Below are 20,896 nucleotides of genomic sequence, written 5' to 3' on the forward strand. Positions count from 1 at the left end.
TAAGTTGTAAAGAGAATCATAGAACAACATTAAGAAATATTTTCAGCACTTCTCTTTGTTTGTAGGAATGTATCTGTGTCAACTGAAGAGCAATAAATACGGTCTTTTTTGTCCTTTATGTTAATCAAATGATTAGCTCCCCCGCCCCGCATTCTTTTTAAACAGCTACTTTCAAAGCTTGACAGTTATTTCCTAGGCATTGCATCGGCCTATTAAGCAGTAGGACAGTATTACGGAACGAGTGCTATTTCTACGCCGTATTAATTTGGTGTCCTTTGGTCCTCTCAAGTGTTAATACGGAGTTGCTGATGTTTTAAAGGTTTGGAATTCTCTCTACTAAAATTGATATTTTTTATCTATAACTGCTAAGTAAAGGAAAATTGATAAAATAGGATACACCATAATATGGAGGATTTTCCTCTTGCACTATTTTAAGTTAGGGAGATATAGTGGAAGGCACTGTATTTCCTTTTAGTAAGTTACTTAGAACATAATTGTATGCTAACATCATACACTGCACTGGGCGCTGAGAGCCGGAGGAATCAGTTCCAGCTACAGCTTAGTAAAATTCGAACAAACGCCATTCATGGTAAAGGCTTATTTCATTTATTTCGGAACTGACATCTTGCTTCCCCGTTTCAGGCGCGTAGGGGGCTTAGGGGGTAATTTCCAGCAAACTCCGCGGCTTCTAAACCGAAGCTCTCCTTCTCAGGCTTCAGTGCAGCCGGAAGGTGGGTTTCGGTGCGCGCCTCCCTACGCTTTACCCTCCTCCCTACCAAGGGCCGGGAAATGACAGCAACGGAAATACCAGGTTTCCGGAGCTGGGCTCAGAGGATTCCTCCTGCTTTCTCTCCCGCCACCGGCAGCCTTCCCAGAGTTCACCTTTCCTCCCTGCACACCATCAACCTCCTCACGCGACCTCAACATCCACCTGCTCCAGCGCCCTACACTCGCGCCCACCTCCAGCCGGCTGCCAATCACAGCCTTCCGCAGCTCCCGGGTACAGAGACGCCACTCTACTAACTCCCTGGTCCCGCCCCCTCCAGAACTGCTTCCCGCCCTTCGGGTTCTGTATCCAATAACCAGCGCCCGAGTATTCTTTGGTTCCCGCCCCCTTCCTTAAGCCTGACTGAACCACCTGATCCGGAGGCGCTCTGTCAGAAGGAAGGCAAGAAGGGGCGTGTGCGTGGAGAGGAGGGGCGCGAGAAGAAAGGAGGGATGTCGGGAGGGGGGCGGAGAGAAGGGTTGTCAGTCCGATCTCGCGAGAGAGGACGGAAGCCTGTGGGAGCCCGTGGCCTTTAAAGTGCGGTTCAGTCCTTTCCTCCAGGGGTGGTTTGTAAACACCGCTGAGCTCGGGTCTCCCCAGCGACCGAAAGAAGCATGAACTAGCGACCTGGAAAGGTGAGTAGTGATGAGGAGAGGGCCGCAGGACTGGAGACTGTAGGGATACAGAGAAAGAAGGCACTAACATGGCGACGTCGCTCACCATAGTCCCCACCCCCCGCTTCCCATCACCTCGGGCGCTCCTGCCCGTGCCTGGCCCTCGGGGCGGCTGTGGCTGTGCTGCAGCTTTAGCGGCCCGCGCGGCGTCGGCTTCGGAAGCCCGGCCGAACAGGCCGGACCGTTAGGTAACTGGCATTTGTTGTTCCGGCCCCTCCCCGCTCGCGCGCTTTCCTGACGAGGAGGAAAAAGGAATAACGGCTCCTCTTAGACCCCTCCCACTGCTATATCGTCCCCTTGTCTGGTCAGTTTGGAGATCCCTGGGGCACACGTCGGATTTGCCGAGGGTGCAAGGAGAGCCCCCTTCAGTCCTTGGGTTGAACAGGAAGAGGGCCGGCTCTGGTCTCCCCACTCAGTGGTTGGGAACTGTATGTGATGGTGGCGAGGGGGAGGATCAGGAGGCGCGGCAGAAAACAGGGTCAGGGTCTCTGGCTGCGGTGGGAGCTGATGGAACAAATGGTATGCAGAACCTGGGAGCTGGAAGTCTCGGCCTTTTCTGTCCTTTCTGTCCCTTCACACTCCCGCCACCCCCCACTTTTTCAGATGGGGCGGGGCTGAGGTGCGGGTGCAGATTGATTCTGGTATTTTACCCCCCTTTTTTTTTTTTTTTTTAACCTTCCTGGGTGGACTGCAAACGTTCTGTAGGGAAATCACCTGTGTTTTTTTTTTTTTAATTGATATCTTGGGGACCAGAGCCGAGAGTGTGTTTTCTGTGTTCGCTGGTTGAACTGACGCTAGAAGGAGGCAGAGGACGGAAGAGATGGGGACTATTTTTGTGCCTTTAAGTGGTATAAAATTGTCTTTGTTTAATGAAGAGTTTTAAAACTGGTCAGGCCAAGAGCAAAACTATTGTGAATATGATGGAGTAAAAGGGGTTACTCCTGATGGACCTTAGGCCTGTTGACTAATCTGTAAATTATTATGTGAAAGTTACAATTTCTTAGGAATTTAAAATTTTGGAGATAGTAACAGTAAATAAATTTAATGTCTATATTTGAAGTCATATCAAAAACTGTTCCTCTGAGCACGTTTTTTGTCCTATCTGAAGAAATTTATAACCACTGCCAGTAATAGTTTTTCTAGGCATAATCGGAAAGCCTATATGCTTGGTCTGTTGTACCAAAACTGTGAAGGTGAGAAGCTTGTTAAAAAGTCATCCCAGTACGGTTAAGTGCCCTGAAAGACAAATGCAATAGCAATGATATTTTGTAATTAAATTTAAATTTGTTACAGTGACTTGAAAAATCCACTGTAAACACTTTTCAAAACTGCAGGAACATCGTCGTAAAGTGTGTTCAAAAATAGAGATGCCCTTCTTCAGATCAAGAAACAAAAAAGTTCATGGGTCTTTAAGGTCATTGATAATTGAATCCTAATCTTTGTAAAATAGTTTGTAAGAATATTCCAAATTTACAGTGCTGTGTATGCTGCTTTCCTAAGACATGTTTAATCTTGTTCTGAGAGGATGCTACTGCCATTAAGTTTTTAATTATTTAAACTATAATATTGTGGTAATTTAGAACATAGGTGTTTGTTTTTTATTGATTTGTTTGTTTATTTATTTATTTTTGGCTGCGTTGGGTCTTCCTTGCTGCACGCGGGCTTTCTCTAGTTGCTGGAGAGAGCGGGCGCTACTCTTCTTTGCGGTGTGCGGGCTTCTCATTGAGGTGGCTTCACTTGTTGCGGAGCACGGGCTCTAGGTGCGCGGGCTTCAGTAGTTGTGGCACGTGGGCTCAGTAGTTGTGACACATGGAATTAGTTGCTCCCCGGCATGTGAGATCTTCTCAGACCAGGGCTTGAACCCGTGTCCCGTGCATTGGCAGGCAGATTCTTAACCACTGTGCCACCAGTGAAGTTCCTAAAATTGCCTCGATTTTAAAGGTCCAACAGGAAAATAACTTTCAGTTTCTGCCTGTTTTAACATTGAATTAAGCATCTCTGTGCATAGATCTTTTATTTTGAATTATTTCTGTAGATACCAATCTCTATTGAGATTCTAGGTCAAAGGATATAAATGTTTCTACAGTTGCCAAATTTTTGCCTCCCCAAAGAGTTGAGCAAGTTTACACTGTCATCAGAATGTTACTGCATCAACTTTGTCATAATTTTACCAACTTTGGAGTTGTGCTTATTAAAAAAAGTAGGATTACTTAGCTAGGAATTATTATTATTTTTTTTTGCGCGCTATGCGGGCCTCTCACCGTTGTGGCCTCGCCCGTTGCGGAGCACAGGCTCCGGACGCGCAGGCTCAGCGGCCATGGCTCACGGGCCCAGCCGCTCCGCGGCATGTGGGATCCTCCTGGACCCAGGCACGAACCCGCGCCCCCTGCATCAGCAGGTGGACTCTCAACCACTGCGCCACCAGGGAAGCCCAGGAATTATTAATGTAAGTGACATTATTTAGAAGTTTTATTTAGTTGACTATATCAGTCTGTAGTTATTTGTCTGCCAGTGATCTGTGTGCTGGGACAGATATGTATATTTCATATTTTCTGTCATTTCACTGATTTTATTTCTCTTAAAGATTACTGAAACTTTTGACATCCAAGTAGCAATAATCCTTAAATTTTCTGCAGTTTTACATAGTTTACACATTGGATGTCTTATGCTAGTTTGTTTTAATATAAGAGCTTCTTTCTGAACTATACATTTGTGAATTATTAAACTTCATAATGACATTCCATATAGGTAACCCTTCAAATAAGGAATGTGTATGTTACAGCCAAATTGACTGTGTTTTTGTTTCCTCAGTATTATCTTCTGGCTCATTGTAAGTATATAATCAATGTCATAGGGTAGTTACTAATCAGGTTGTCATGGGTCTACCACTTATTATCTGGGTCACCTTGGGCAAATCATACAACTTCTCTGTGCCTCAGTTTCCTTATCTTTAAAGATAATACTTAACTCATAGTCTTGTTGTGAACATTCAAATATTTAACGTATATACAATGCTTGAAACAGTGTCAGGAACTTAATGAGTACTCAGTATATGGTATGGTAATTATAATTGTTAAAGTTCATTCAAAAATAATAATAATCCATCACAACCCCAACAGGCATGCATGTGGTGTGGCTTGAAGACAGTACAGCAGTCATCTATTTGGTAGCTTTGGCAATAATGTTGAGTTTTCCCTAGGAACTTACAATTTGTGGTGGAACTTATAATACCACCTCAGAATTTTCATAAATCCATGTGAGAGAATAGCTTGTAGTTTTTGTTCCATATACATCCCTTCTTCCCAAGTGAGACTTTTTCTATATAAAACTCGTGCAGTATAGCATATCCACATTTTGAGATGGTAAAGTCATGATACTGTGATTTGCATGCATTCCAGTTGTCATTTTCTTCTGCTCCACCAATCCCACTATAAACATTTCTGTGAGACCTTTCATTTCTTCCTCTCTATAGTGGAAGAGATGATTAAATTAAAACATCATACTTCTAATGTTTGTTCTTTTGATTTCTTTACTAATTATTTAATATAAGTATAGCATCATTTCTCAGTCATGGTGTTGAGAGTCACTAGTATCTTTTATCATTGTAAGATAGGTTTTAATGATTGTTGAAGTGTGGATGTTGGATTGAGGGTTACTTCTGAGGTAATATCTCTTTCATTTACCTGAATTTTGATGGACTTTGCATGGTGTGGGGGGAGGTAAGCTTACTAGTGTTGTAATGGGAATTGTACATAATCTGTATCTTATTGCCTTCTTCATGATGAGAAATTATTGATGTACTCCTAAGCGGTGATTATGAATTATTGTAATTCTTGGTGAGCTGTGAGTTTCTATATTACTTTTACAAAGATAAGTTTTTAGTGAGGAAAAGCAATGATCAATAGGTACATTTTATACATCTACCTTGAGCAAAATTAATGCTATGGACACTGTTTTGTATAGCTGATATGATTACCAAATCTAAAATGATGTTATTAGTAAAAACTTTCATTAGCACTGTTCATATTCATAACCATTAATCTGTAAATTCTGTGTATTTATATATTTCTAATGTTCTGTTGTAATTTTAAACTATAAAACAAGAACTTGCTTACCTTAATTCACCTAGGAATTAAAGGTCTGGGAATAATCAAGACTCACGTGAAAAAATGAAGTTTGACTTAAAAATTGGACTACTGATATTATTAAATAATATTTTGATATATTGGGCTGATTTCACTATTCACATACAGTCATCCCTTGGTATCTGTGGGGTTCGGTTCCAGGATCCACTGCAGATACCAAAATCTGTTGATGCTCAAGTCCCTTATATAAAATGGCACTGTATTTGCATATAACCTAAGTACATCCTCCCATATTCTTTTTTTTTTTTTTTTGCTGTACGCGGCCTCTCACTATTGTGGCCTCTCCCGTTTCGGAGGACAGGCTCCGGACGCGCAGGCTCAGCGGCCATGGCTCACGGGCCCAGCTGCTCCGCGGCATGTGGGATCTTCCCGGACCGGGGCACGAACCCGTGTCCCCTGCATTGGCAGGTGGACTCTCAACCACTGCGCCACCAGGGAAGCCCTCCCATATTCTTTAAATCGTCTCTACATTACTTATGATACCTAATACAATGTAAATGCTTTGTAAATAGTTGCCAGGCAGGAGGCAAATACAAGATTTGCTTTTTGGAACTTTCTGGAATTTCTTCCCCCCAAATATATATATATATATATATATATATATATATATATATATATATATATTTTTTTTTTTTTTTTTTTTTTTTTGCAGTACGCGGGCCTCTCACCGCTGCGGCCTCTCCCGTTGCGGAGCGCAGGACTCTCAACCACTGTGCCACCAGGGAAGCCCCCCGCCCCCCCAAATATTTTTGATCTGAGGTTTGTTGAATCCGGAGGGCCAACTGCACTCATAGTGTACTTTCATGAATACAGTATTGAGAAAAGTCTGTGATGCTCTTCATGTATCCCATCAACTTTGAGGAATATCATCAAAACTTTGGTATATTCTTGGGAGTTGTGATATGTATGAAGAACATCTGTCGTGTCTCCTGTGAGTAGCGAACAATTAAAAACTGCTGCTTTCCTCATTAAAGCGGAACTTATATTTTTCTCACTTTCTTACATTGATGAAGTAAAACATTATATACCAAATAACCTTATGGGATAACAGCAAATTCATGGGTTAAAGATTAATGTAAAAATCTTCTGTCTAAAAGTTAAACTATGTAGTGCTCAGCTTCTGGCTTTAAAAATAAAGAAGGTAGTAAGATTTAGATTAATTAAATATTAGGAAAATGTACATTTAAAGTCAAAATACAGTAAAACTTCTAATAAACTGAATAGATACTATATGAGTGCCATGCACTGTACTTGATATATTTTACATATACAGTATTGTTTTCTATTATTATTATTTGTGTGTGTGTGTGTGTGTGTGTGTGTGTGTGTGGGGGTGTGGGTGTGTGGTACGTGGGCCTTTCACTGTTGTGGCCTCTCCCGTTGCGGATCACAGGCTCCGGACACGCAGGCTCAGCGGCCATGGCTCACGGGCCCAGCCGCTCCGCAGCATGTGGGATCCTCCCCGACCGGGGCACGAACCCGCGCCCCCTGCATCAGCAGGCGGACTCTCAACCACTGCACCACCAGGGAAGCCCTCAATTACTATTTTTGACAATCCTGAAACTAGTATATTTTTTCTTCCTGGAGAGGATAGGAGGTGAAATCATACCATTTAAATTTTTCCTAATTTAGAAACTCAAAGGGGAATGAATTCCTACTGGCTTATAGCTACAGGTTTTCAACTTCTTAGGTTTAAGTTCGTCATTATGACCATATTGCTCTTCCTAGTGTGAGCTCTAGGATCATTTCTTGGCATTTTGTGGCACTTACCAAGATATGAGAAGGAAATTAGAGCACAGAGAAAACTCTGAATCTGTGCGGTTCCTTGGGCTACAAGCCTGTCCTCCTGAGTACATTAGCATTTTTGCTTACTTTATTTTCTATTCCTGTTTCACAAATCACTACAGACTTTGCATCATAAAACAACCCAAATTTATCTCATAGTTTTTGTTTGTCAGAAGTCCAGGTGGGCTCAGCTGGGCCCACTACATAAGGTCTTACTAAGCCAAAATCAGTATGTTAGCAGAGCTGCATTCTTTCTTTCTTTTTGGAGTCTCTGAGGAAGAATCCATTTCCCAGTTCATTTGGATTGTTGACTGCATACAGTTTTAAGACTGAGGTCCTTCTTTCCTTGCTGTCAGCCAGGGCTAGTCTTCACTCATAGAAGTTGAAATGCTTTCAGTGCTGCCCCCTCCAGTAATGTCAGGCAAAGTGTCTCTCATGCTTATCTCTGACTTCTGCTACTGCCAAAAGCTCTCTGACAGAGAAAGTTCTTCACTCTTACTGGCTCATGTGATTAGATTGGCCATCTGGATAACCCAGGATAATCTTCCTGTTTTAGAATCTGTGATGATTTTTACATCTGCAAAGTCCATTTTGCTATGTAACATAACCTATTCATAAGTTCCAGGGATTGGGGTGTGGACATTTTTGGGGGGCCATTCTGCCTAGTACACTCATATATATACTCCTGAAAAGAAATTTGATAAACTATGTACTCTTGCACATTTCTAAGTTGATTCCTAAAATATTTCTTCATAAGTTTAGATAGTTGAAAAAAATGTAATTTCTGGCTTTTCAAGATACACCATTCTTTTATAAGTACAGTTGATCCTTAAACAACATGGGTTTGAACTGCATGGATCCACTTATATGTGGATTATTTTCAGTAGGAAGTACAGTTATCCCACAGAGCCATTTGTCCTTTGGATTGCTGCTCCATTCATAGTCCCAAATTTACATTTGTCTAGCTAAATGCCCTGTTCTGGTCCCTTTTCCTTTAAGGAACAGTCTGTATATAAAACAATTTTGTTGCCAATTTTGAAATGAGAGTCCTTATAGCTTTTGGTATTTGCATCAAAAGTTTTAAACATATTAAGGCTGTTTTGGCCAACCTTATTCAAGGTAAAGTGCAACTCTTCTTTTCAACAGTCTGTGCAATAAGGAAATCTCCAAGTTCCTACTTGGCCCTCATGCATGGGAGCTCAGCCCTCAGGTAAGGGAAGGTCAACTTTCCCTTTAACATCTTGCTCCTGGGATAGCTGCCTTTTCCTAATGCAATTGGTAACTGAACTTTCTGCCAAGTTCTTACCCAATCTCACCTTAGGCACTCCATTACTTACCTAACGGTCCCATGTAATCATTCCTAAGTTTTGTGGACTGCCTAGTGAGTTTATCCTCCTAAAATACAACTATTTAGGTTGTTGCTTTACTCTTATATTGTTACTCTGGTCTTCAGATAGTTTTTCTTCTTCCTCTGTCACCTACAGATTGGTCTTGCATATTTAGAGAAGTCCTTATTAACATTGGTCTTGCTCCTTGGCCACTGGCAGGAGTTTCTGCCTTTGAAAGCTCCCTTCAGTGGACTGATAAGACATCTCTACAAGATATCCAACCATCTTACATTTTAGAATGAGCTGCATATGATGACAGAAACAACTAATTGTCCACCAATATTCATTCTCTTCTTTTTCCTTATTGTAGATGCTCCAGTTTTTTTTTCCAAGCATGTGGTGAAATAAAGAATGTATTTCTCAGCTTCCTTGCTAGCTATGGCCATGTGATTTAAGTTCTGGCCAGAATAGAAGTTTCCTGTAAGATTTCTGAAAAGTATCCTTAAAGGGAGGCTATCTCTCATCTCACCATTTTCCTTCCTGCCATTGATGTGATGGCTAGACCTTGAGCAGTTATTTTAGACTGTGAAGGGGGCGCCACATGTTGAGGATGGAAGAACAACAAGACAGAAGGAGCCTGGGTTCCCAATGATCATGGTTCTGGACTGCCTGTGTTCTTGTGAGAGAAATAAACTTCTGACTCATTTAAGCCATTGTTATTTTGAGTTTTCTCACAGCTGAACCTAATCCTAACTGATACAGGCATAAAAAAGTCATTTCCAAATAAGAAGCACATAAACAGTTGTGTGAAGCACACTGGCACAAGAAGAGCCATTAACCTTCACTCTTAAGAATTTTGACGCTCAAGATTCAGCGCTGCCGTTTCGCGGATCAGCTGTGACTACCTCTTCCTTCTGTTATATTAAAAAGTTTTATTTTTCCCTTTCACCAAGATTCCATTGCCGTGCTTCCATCTTTGAAACTGTTACACATCTGATAGGTGGCAGTGTGCCAGGAGTTTTGGGAGGCCACAAGGTAAACATCTTCCTGGAGCATTAAAGATTTTGCAGGGAACCTTAATTTTTATACTAAAAAATAATGGAATAGAAGGCAAAATACACATGCATTTTAAAATATAAAATAAACATTTACAAATTTTTGTAGTGGAGTTATTTATTTAAATTTATTTATTTATTTTTGGCTGTGTTGGGTCTTCGTTGCTGCGTGTGGGCTTTCTCTGGTTGTGTTCATTGCACTGCGTGGGCTTCTCATTGCCATGGCTTCTCTCGTTGCAGAGCACGGGCTCTAGGCGCGTGGGTTTCAGTAGTTGCAGCAGGCGGGCTCAGTAGTTGTGGCACCCGGGCTTAGTTGCTCCACCGCATGTGGGATCTTCCCAGACCAGGGCTCGAACCCATGTCCCCTGCATTGGCTGGCGGATTCTTAACCACTGCGCCACCAGGGAAGTTCCTGGAGTTATTTAGATTTTGCAGAGTAATGAATTTGCTCTTTTCTGCTTCTCCTTTGCCCTAGGGATACTTAGATGGAAACTTGAGAAGCACTGCTTACTTGATTGGAGTTGAGGGATTCCTGGCAGAAGAGTAAATAAAGCTCATGGCCCACCAGCTAGAAAGGTAAGAAATTTTAAGCTTTTGCTGCAAAAGTGGTCTTTTATTTTGTGATTGTCTCTCAAATATTATTAAGTTCAAGAGGTGTTTCCATACGGTAATCCTCAGAATGCTAGTTGTCCTACCATATTGATAATGTTCAGTAAAAGAAATTTCTAAGGTTCAGCAAATTTGGAAATATCCTTTTGGAGCTACAGTGCATAACAGCATGTAAAAGCACACTGAAGACTACATAAAAGTATGTAATTTTGTTTAACTCAGAGGGTCCTAAACTTGTCTGACTAGGGAGCCCTCTGTAGCAAAGAGTTCCAATATGAAAGTCCCAACTCTCCTAGGATTTTGTAAGGATTAACTCCTACCCTCTTGCATGTGCTCGATAAATATTTATTGACTGAATAAGTAAATGAGACATCCGAATTTCAGGGTAGGGGGATAGTGGATGGAGGAAGATCAGAGGTGAGTGGTATTAACTAAGAAAGGAACAGATGAGTGGGAAGTAAGAGCACTCTAGACTGAGAGAGGGAGCTGCCTAACTACAGCCAAGAGATCAAGGTATCATTAAGACTGGGGTGGGTGTCAGAGGTCAGTCCACGCAAGGGTCTGCAGACAGTGTTAAGGATTAGAAGCCTTATCATAAGAACATGTTTTTCCGTAACTTGTCCTTTCCTCTGATTTTGACTGGCACTGCTTGAGTATAAACCATCATTCTCTTTCCTGAATCTAGTAGTAACGTGTACTGGTTTTCTTATGCATAGTGTTACTCTCACCAATCCATCCTCCACACTTCCATTAGAGATGTTGCAAAAATGCCCCTTTGATTATCTAATTCACCTATTTAAAATCTTTCCATTTTTTACAGCAGGATTAAGCAAACTTTTTCTTTAAAGAGGCATATAGTAAGATTTTTAGGCTTTATGGGGGTCACATATAGTCTCTGTTGCTTCTTCTTCCCTACCCACTGACCATTTAAAAAATGGAAAAACTTTCTTAGCTCAACATTTTGGTGCAGGACCATAGTTTATAACCTCAGGGTGCGGGTGGGATGGGGGAGTGAGGTTGGACTTCAGACTCCTTACTGGGGTATTAAAGGCCCTTAGAGATATGTTTCCTTCTCTGGCCTCACCTCTCTTCCCTTCAATCATATATCCCATGCTTTAGCCATCAGAAGTTCTTAGAGATCCTTCAGTGTACTCTGCTTTACTGTGCTTCTACATGCTGTCTCCTCTGCCCAAAACATCATCTCTTATTTCTTTGAGAAGACTAAGCTGAGGCATTACTTCCTTCAGTACCCTTCACAGACCCTCTCTTCAGGGTTGGCTAGGTACTAGTCTTAGTTAGGGGGTAGAAAATCAGATAAATTCAACCTAAATAAAAAGCTCATAATCAGGATACAGAAGATTCTCAGATGACCCAATCACAGAAAGCATAGTCAGGCATTGCAGAAACTTCTTTCCTTCATCTTGGCTACATGGTTTCTCGTCCCTGTTTTTCTGTGCCTACTCCATTCTGGCTTTCATTAATTTTTTAAAATTAATTAATGTATTTACTTTTGGCTGCATTGGGTCTTCGTTGCTGGGCGCGGGCTTTCTCTAGTTGTGTTGAGCGGGGGCTACTCATCGTTGCGGTGCGCAGGCTTCTCATTGCGGTGGCTTCTCTTGTTGCAGAGCACGGGCTCTAGGTTTGCAGACTTCAGTAGTTGTGGCTCACGGGCTCTAGAGTGCAGGCTCAGTAGATGCGGTTCACGGGCTTAGTTGCTCCGCGGCAGTGGGATCTTCCTGGACCAGGGATTGAACCCGCGTCCCCTGCATTGGCAGGCAGATTTTTAACCACTGTGCCACCAGCGAAGTCCCTCATTAATTTCTTATCAGTATGAACGTGGCAGAAAATGTCTGCCAGTCCTGAGTATGATTTTGAATGTCTAGTGTATACCTCTGTTTGGCTGATTTATTTATTTATTTTTTCTTTTTACACGTTTCCTGAAGAGGTAATCTGATTGGCTTGACTGTTCAGGTGTCTCCTCTGGTTCACCTGAAACAGGTATGTCAGGCCATGGAGATACAGGATTGCCCTTTACTGACAGTCTGGCTCTAAGAGGGGATTATGGCTGCGGAGGAGAGATGACCAGCTCCAGTATACCCTTTATTGCCCTATGTTCCCATAGCACTTGTGTATATCTATTATTATATGTATATCACTGAATTAGTATTACTATTTTCACTTATTTGTTTTCCTTACTAATCTGATTTTGAGGTCAGGGACCACCTTTCTTATTCTTAATGTAGTATCGGGTACAAAATAGTCAAATGTCTTCCAAATAAATTTCATAAAATAAATTATTTGTATTAGAAATGTTTGGGAATTCTGTACATTGTGTGTAACATTTAGTAATATCCATATTTTAAAAATCTGCTTTGAAACTTGAGTACATGCTTTAAATGTAAGAGGTTACAGCATTTGTAGTTCTATAATTAACTAGAAGATCAGTCAAATTTATATTTTAGACTCTAGTGATTTCTGAAATTAGTCACCAGAAATTGTTTCATTTCCCCCACCCCTATTTCCAAAGATTCATTTACTCACACTATTTTCTTTTTTTGGTGGATGGGGGGATTAAAATACCAGCTGTAATATATTGTTAAATGAAAAAGCAAAATTCATAACAGCATGTATAGTATGCCACAATTTGTATAAAAATGTGATATACACATATATAATATACTTGTAAATACATGGATTATCTCTGGAAAAATACATAGTAACTGGTAAGAGTGGTTATCTTTGGAAATTGGGACTGAGGTCAGGGATGGGAAAAAAGGAAGGAGACTTACTTTATACTGTATATCCTTTTGTACTGTTTGATTTTTACCAGGGGCATGTGTTTTTGTCCAAAAATGATTTATATGTTAAAAATTTTAAAAGAATAAAAATAGATACCAGCTTCATTGCTGATAGGTCTGGACTGGAGAACATGTTTTGGACCTAAGCCTGAAATGAACTTTTACCCCAAGTGTAAAGACAGTGGATGCCCCACCCCAGAGGGTTAGGGAGGTCTACAGATTAGATGTTTACCCAGCCATGTAGTGAAGGACTGTAGTCTTTCCCATATATTTCTGTGAGAAATGAACTCAGGAGCCAAGAGGGCCCTAAGTTACATATCCATAATAAGCCTTTTCTCAAGTTCACCAAGTTATTTCTCCTCCTATTTGGGAGACTGAATGAGTGGATAGTGGAGATGGGTAGAAATTTTCTTCCAAATATTTTTGAGAGTCACAAGTCCTTTGTTTCTTGGTCAGAAACATGGAGAGAGGCAGAGGATAGATCCTATCATACCTTTGGACATTTTTGTCCACATTGTCAACACCCAAGACAGACAGGGCTTGGCTGTCCACTTCGGGGGAGACCAGCAGTATCTTAGGAATGTCCTGCTCCCACTTGACTCGCACTGTTTTCTGTGAAGTGAATTGGTTTCCTGCCTACTTGTTTTTGGTGAGATGTAAGAAAAGCACACATTTTTATCAGCTGCATCATTTGAATGATATAATTCAAAATGGCATGGGAATAGTGATACTACAGCCTAAAGGATTGTTTATTTTGTTTAATAGGTTTAACTCACATTTCAGATTTTAAACAAAGGAGTTACCTATAGGACAAATAATTGTCTAACACTACCCTTTGAGTCTTTATTCAGGTACAGAAATTGTTCTACTAAGTTTGCTCTTAACTTTTCAGTACAGAACAGTTTTTCTGTTCTTTGACATCTCTCTCTCTCTCTTTTTTTTTTTTTTTGGCCACATGGTGAGGTATATGGGATCCTAGTTCCCCAACCAGGGATTGAACCCGTGCCCCCTGCATTGGGAGCACAGAGTCTTAACCACTGGACCACCAGGGAAGTCCATGTTCTTTGACATCTCATAACATGAAGGTTATAAACTGGAAGCAAGCAGAGAATTGTTAGAGAATCTGTGTGTTTTAGTATTTTTCTCAAAACTACTGCTAAAAACTACGTGATACTAATTATATAGTGGTTATATATTGAATTATTACAGTGCATGTTATTTATATATAATTTAAATTCATTCTGTAAGTTTTTTTTTTAATTTATTTTTTGGCTGCATTGGGTCTTCGTTGCTGCGTGCAGGCTTTCTCTAGTTGTGGCGAGCGGGGGCTACTCTTCGTTGCAGTGCACGGGCTTCTCAGTACGGTGGCTTCTCTTGTTGCGGAGCATGGGCTCTATGCACGCAGGCTTCAGTAGTTGTGGCACACAGGCTCAGTAGTTGTGGCACACGGGCTCAGTAGTTGTGGCTCGCGGGCTCTAGAGTGCAGGCTCAGTAGTTGTGGCGCACGGGCTTAGTTGCTCCGTGGCATGTGGGATCTTCCCAGACCAGGGCTTGAACCCGTGTTCCCTGCATTGGCAGGCGGATTCTTAACCACTGCGCCACCAGGGAAGTCCTTCCCTCTGTAAGTTTTTCCTTTTTTATTTTTAAGTTGTTTAGTCCAGACCCTTTTAAGAGTAAGTTGCTAGCATGATGTCCCATTCGCCCAAATACTTTACTTTCTACAATAAGACACTCTCCTCCAAAACCATAATACAACCATGAAAATCAAGAAATTAACTTTGAAATATTGCTACCATCTAATCTGCAGATTACATTTAAGTTTTGCCAGTTATTCCAATAATGTCTGTCCTTTATAGCAAAAGGATTCAGTCTAGAATCTCATGTTGCAGTTAGTTATCATGTCTCATTGGTCTTTTTCAATCTGAAGCAGTTCCTCGATCTTTTCTTGACTTTGATGACTTGGACACTTTTGAAGATTATGGCCCAGTTATTTGAGGAGTTTACCTCAATTTGGTGTTCTGTAATGTTTCTTCATGATTAGACTCAGATTATGTATCTTTGGCATGACTATTATGAAAGTGATGCTGTGTCATCCTCATTGCAACCGAAGGGTTGCAATGATATTGATGTTGATTTTCCTGATGTTTAGTGTTGTTAACTTGGATCACTTGAGTAAAGTGATATTTGCCAGGCTTTTGTACTGTATATTACTGTTTTGCCTTTAGTAATTAAAATGTATTTTATAGGGAGATACTTTGAGAGGATGTAAACATCTTGTCTTATCAAATTTTCATTTCTACATTGGTATGCTTTATATCAGATTAATGGAATCCTATTTTATTCACAGTATGATCTATTACTATCATTTATTTTGAATCTCAAGTTGTCTGAGATTTGGCCACTTTCTGGCTAAATCCATAAGTCCTTCTTTACTTTCTTGCAGAAGGTATTCAAGGCCCATCCTGTATTATTCCTGCTTTAGCCTTGGAATCAGCCAATTCTTCAAGGATCCCAGGTTCCTTTTGGTGGAGAATAGTATTTTGACATCAAGGTCTAGAGGGCTTATTGCTATTGGGGTATCAGTGCTCCCAGGCCTTCTCAGTGACACAGCTAAGGAAGTATTTGAATATATATGCATGTATATACACATATTATCATCTGTATTTCTATATCTGTATATTTACATTGAAAGTTGTCAGTGCACATGAATATCTCCAGATCTCATCCAGTACCAGAGTTCATTCTGTGTAATTACCTTCACCTGTAGTGTGAATTTACCTTCATCTACTATATCCTTGATAAATTCACTTATTCAATTAATACCTGCATGTATATGTAATGAATTGCCTGTTGCCACCAGACCCCCTCCTCCTCCTCAAGTAGACATCTTCCTGCTTGGGCCCTGACATCCTGTCCTGGGCTGGTGCCATCCCTATTCTTTACCTCATGTGGGTGTTATGCAAAGATTTGTCCTCAAAGATATTCACTGATGATAAAAATCCAGTGGTAAAGAATTAGTTATAAATATGTCATATCTGTATTGTGGAATACTATATAGCCATAAAAATGACATCTAATATTTGATGATGTGGCAGAATTTAGATAATTGTGTTTTAAAGGAAGTTATAATGCTCTTTTTACAATTAAAAATTTTTTATTTATCTTTATACATTAATAAGACTGAATATGTACTCTGGAATATTAGACAGTAGTTATCTCTGAATGATAGTATTTTGGGTGGCTTTTTTTTTTCTTCTGTATTTTTTCTGGGAGCAAATTGAAAGTTCCTTACAACATCTTAATTCAGTAAGCATAATCTAGTTCATATTATCCAGAAATAACAATGACCTCTTTCTGAACCCCAATTAAACTTGAGCTTTAAAGGTTTTTTAGAATTATGTAAGATTGATCATTTATGTGGGATACCTAGTGGTGAATAGTTCTATGGCTATGTTATAACAAACAAAATTTAAAATATACCTTTAACCAAGTTTGGAGTTCTAAAATAAAATGCCTATAGCAATGAAATAGAGAAAATATGAGGAACATACACGTGTTTATATGTGGAATTGTCTTAGAAACTGGAAAGAGGAGTCTGAGCTGGATGCTTGATTAGCTAGCATAAGCTCCTTCACAATCCGGGAAGCTCCTTGAGGGCAGAATCTATTTAATTCACCACTGCATCCCTAGCATGTAGCATAGTGCAAAGCACAAAGTAGATACTCAAATATTTGTTGGTTGAAAGACAAAAGGGGGAACTTTGGCACTAAATCATTAGGGTAGGGAAGATGAAGGAGTGTTAGAAGAAGAGTTAAGAGAGATTAGAGAAACCAAAGAAACTGGCTTCTTTTAAATCTTGCCTAGAACCCTCCTGTGTATTCTTCATGACAGTGATTTTCCTACCAGTATAGGTTGTGGATGCTTGCCAGAGTGGTGTGGTATAGTAACAGTTCACTATCTGCAGTCATTGTCTTCTCTGAGTTTATAGTTGAACAAAGCCTCCTTCCCATGCTTTGCGAGGAGCATATTTCCACCCTTGATGTAAAAGGGAGATAAACCTCGATTTAGAGGCTTGAGATTCAGTTAGTTAGCTTAAAAATGCTATCTCTTTGTTAATCCTCCCAGAAGAACTCTCATCATTTATGTGCCAAGGTGCTTTGACTTATATTTACAGACCTCAGCTAGGTATTAGGAAATAGTATAAGGAATGGGAATTTTTATTGGTTGGCTAGGAAATAGTCTAGTTCCTAGACTGTAGGAAAGGAACTATAGAAGTTGCCTCCTGCAGGTAAGGAACACCTTTTGTAGAAGAATGGGACAATAGTAGTCAGGGGGGTGTGGAAAAGATCAGAGAGGAGGATACGAAGAGTTAATTCCCTCAAAGCTTTTCTAGAACTATCGGATTGGTCCCTGCACTACCTGTATATTTTTATTTATTTATTTTTTATTTTTTTGCGGTACACGGGCCTCTCACTGTTGTGGCCTCTCCCGTTGTGGAGCGCAGGCTCCGGACGCGCAGGCTCAGTGGCTATGGCTCACGGGCCCAGCCGCTGCACGACATGTGGGATCCTCCCGGACCGGGGCACGAACCCGTGTCCCCTGCATTGGCAGGTGGACTCTCAACCACTGCGCCACCAGGGAAGCCCCTACCTGTATATTTTTAATATTTTAACTGTTATTCTTACCAAATTGAATTGAAATTATATTTCTGTATTCTTTCTTCTGCTTGACTGAAAGTTTCTCAAAGTGGAGGGACTGTTTGTTTTGTTTTGGTTTTTTTTGGACTGTTTGTTTTTTCACCTTTGTGTCTTGGCATGAGTTTGGTGTTTAAATGTTTCTTGAACTTAACTGAGTTTAAATATTGCTTTGATTTTTCAAAGCAATATGAACTGCATTTATTAGTTTTAGAAATTTTTTGAGTTAGATAACTTAAACTAAATTTATCTGACTTTTTCATATCATATGGCTGTTTATTCATTCCTTAATATTTAATGAGTAAATGCTACTATAAGCTAGGCACTGTTTCAGGTAGTTAACCCAAAGATAAGTTCCTTGTCTTCATTGAGTTCACATTCTACTGGTAATGACTGAAGCATAACTTTTATAGGTTTCCTTTGGATTATTCCAGTGCTTTTTCCCCCTCTTCTCACAGGCAACATGATAAAGTTGAATGTGAATGATGAAATGTAACCTTACCAGATAGATAGAAGTTTTGCCTGGGACCAGGAAAAGAACTTTCTTCTTCCTTTCTCCTGTATCAGACCATCTCTGACTCTAGGACTCAGAAGTGTAGCTATTTACATATTTCCCCACAGGAATTACCCAATTTTCCTGAGCAGGACATTCTTGACACCACATTTATAAGCAAAATTATGTAAAATAAAAATTTTCTCTGTGTACCATTGGTTTATTTGCATAAGCATATAGTTAACTCTGTTTGCCACTACATGGGGTTTCAGTGAATGTAATGGAGGATTAGCAGAGTTTAAAGATGAGGCACTGACCCTCATAGTTTAAACATAGTTTAAGTATGTTGTACTTGTCCTTAAGCTAATGTCAAATAAGTAAACTATAAAGTTAGGGAAGAGGGAACTTCTTATAAAGATCAACTATCATTACATTATGGGACAAATAGTGATGAATTAGGCTGAGAACCAGACCATCACTGACTACATTTTTTAAAACTTAAAGCTTTCTGAATAGATATTTTGAAATACTAGATCTCATCTTTTCATCAGACGTCAAAAGTCAGGATTTTCACTTTTTTAATTACTGCTCTTCAACCACAGTCCTAAAGGCTAAGTTAAATGTTTCTCTTTTACCCTCTTTATCGTGGAGTTGGATATATTAATACCTATGTTTAAGACATTTATATGGGTGTTCATATTTTAGGAGCAGTGCTCTATTATAAAGATTCTTAATAGTGAGTGGGTTTTTGGATGACAGTAGTGTTACAAAGAGTGTAATTATTTGAGTGTTTTTGTTGTTTTACTATGTTTCAAGAAATGTTTCAAAACTATATTTAACAGTGTGAAACCACTTCATTTTTCAGTATCCTTGCCATGAAAAAGAGGACGTGATAAGTTGTACAACTTATGAAATTCAAGTTACATGTGAATTCTGCCAGGTGTGTATGCAATATTTGGTATTTTGTGCTTTTTTCATATTTTAGATTATAAAAATTCTCATAGGTTATTTCTAAATAAATATTTCAAGTGTTTTTCATAAATAAGAAAATACTTATCTAGTATGTAGTTTAGCTACTACTTCTATAGTATTTTAAAGTTATCAAATAGAGCATCAAAATACACTTAACTATGACAAGCATAAACATATTTTAGGGTTTTGATTTCTCCTAAAATGAGTTCCAAATAATACTAGTCCCATGAGATGTTCTAGTATTGTTCTAGTGAAAAAGGTTCAAATAGAAAATGGATGTGGCAAAAATGCTGTATTCTAGGTGCTCTTCTGGTCATTTCTCTTGAACATATAAAGTCTGAAAAGTCCTGCCCCTAAAAAACAGTATTCTAGCATTTCCCAAATTTGGCCATAATAGTGATTGTCATCTCTGTTCCTGAAGAGAAACTTATTTCCGAAAGGTTAACACACTAGTGTTGAAAAAGAAACAATGTTACAGTATTTTTAGTTGTCAAATATAGTTCATATATGTAATTTCTATGAAGAAAGCAAAAACAAAAACCTACAAGTTAACGGAAGGAATAATTGGAAACTTTAAGTCTATATCAAAAAGTAGGAGAACAATCTTGACTCAAAAATGTCTTTTTGTAGTTGTTTGGTTCAAATCTGGATCCAAGAAAGTCCCCATATTGCATTTTGTTTAGTATGTTTATTAGACCTCTTTTAATCTAAAACAGTTCCCCTCTACCTCCTCTTTTCTTTAGTTCCCCATGACATTTATTTCTTGAAGAAACCAGGTCTTTTGTCCTGTAGAATTTGGCTAATTCCAGCTTGGTGATGTTGTTTGACATGTTTTTCTTTTCTTTTTTTTTTTTTTATGTTAGAGGATTCTTTTTAAAATTTATTTTTTTATACAGCAGGTTCTTATTAGTTATCTGTTTTATACATATTAGTGTATACATGTCAATCCCAGTCTCCCAATTCATCCCATCCCCACCCCCACTTTCCCCCCTTGGTGTCCATACATTTGTTCTCTACATCTGTGTCTCTATTTTGCCTTGCAAACCGGTTCATCTGTACCATTTTTTCTGGATTCCACATATAATATGCATTAATATACGATATTTGTTTTTCTCTTTCTGATTTACTTCACTCTGTATGACAGTCTCTAGGTCTGTCCACATCTCTACAAATGACCCAATTTTGTTAATTTTTATAGCTAAGTAATACTCCATTGTATATATGTACCACAACTTCTTTATCCATTCGTCTGTCGATGGGCATTTAGGTTGCTTCCATGACCTGGCTGTTGTAAATAGTGCTGCAGTGAACATTGGGGTGCATGTGTCTTTTTTTTTTTTTTTTTGGCGGAACGCGGGCCTCTCACTCCTGTGGCCTCTCCCATTGCGGAGCACAGGTTCCGGACGCACAGGCCCAGTGGCCATGGCTCACGGGCCCAGCCGCTCCGCGACATGTGGAATCCTCCCAGACCAGGGCACGAACCCATGTCCCCTGCATCGGCAGGTGAACTCTCAACCACTGCGCCACCAGGGAAGCCCGCATGTGTCTTTCTGAATTGCAGTTTTCTCTGGTTATAT

The 20,896-nt window shown here is 39.8% G+C and overlaps 1 protein-coding gene across 3 annotated transcripts in view; it reads left to right on the top strand.

The window, feature by feature from the left end:
* Window positions 1–1,261: 1,261 nt before the first annotated feature.
* ATF2 (activating transcription factor 2) overlaps window positions 1,262–20,896 on the top strand; it is an 83,350-nt gene continuing 63,715 nt past the window's right edge. For 2 of the 3 annotated variants that reach the window (XM_060016551.1, XM_060016552.1), the window contains exons 1-3: window positions 1,262–1,401; window positions 10,229–10,329; window positions 19,213–19,287. In XM_060016551.1, the coding sequence (XP_059872534.1) occupies window positions 19,256–19,287 (32 nt within the window). In that variant the 5' untranslated portion in view covers window positions 1,262–1,401; window positions 10,229–10,329; window positions 19,213–19,255. Of the gene's footprint in view, window positions 1,402–9,007; window positions 9,734–10,228; window positions 10,330–19,212; window positions 19,288–20,896 lie in introns of those variants that run through there. The other variant, XM_060016550.1, reaches the window with a different exon arrangement.

The sequence above is a fragment of the Delphinus delphis genome, chromosome 7, assembly GCF_949987515.2.
Source record: "Delphinus delphis chromosome 7, mDelDel1.2, whole genome shotgun sequence".
Taxonomy (NCBI): Eukaryota; Metazoa; Chordata; class Mammalia; order Artiodactyla; family Delphinidae; genus Delphinus; species Delphinus delphis.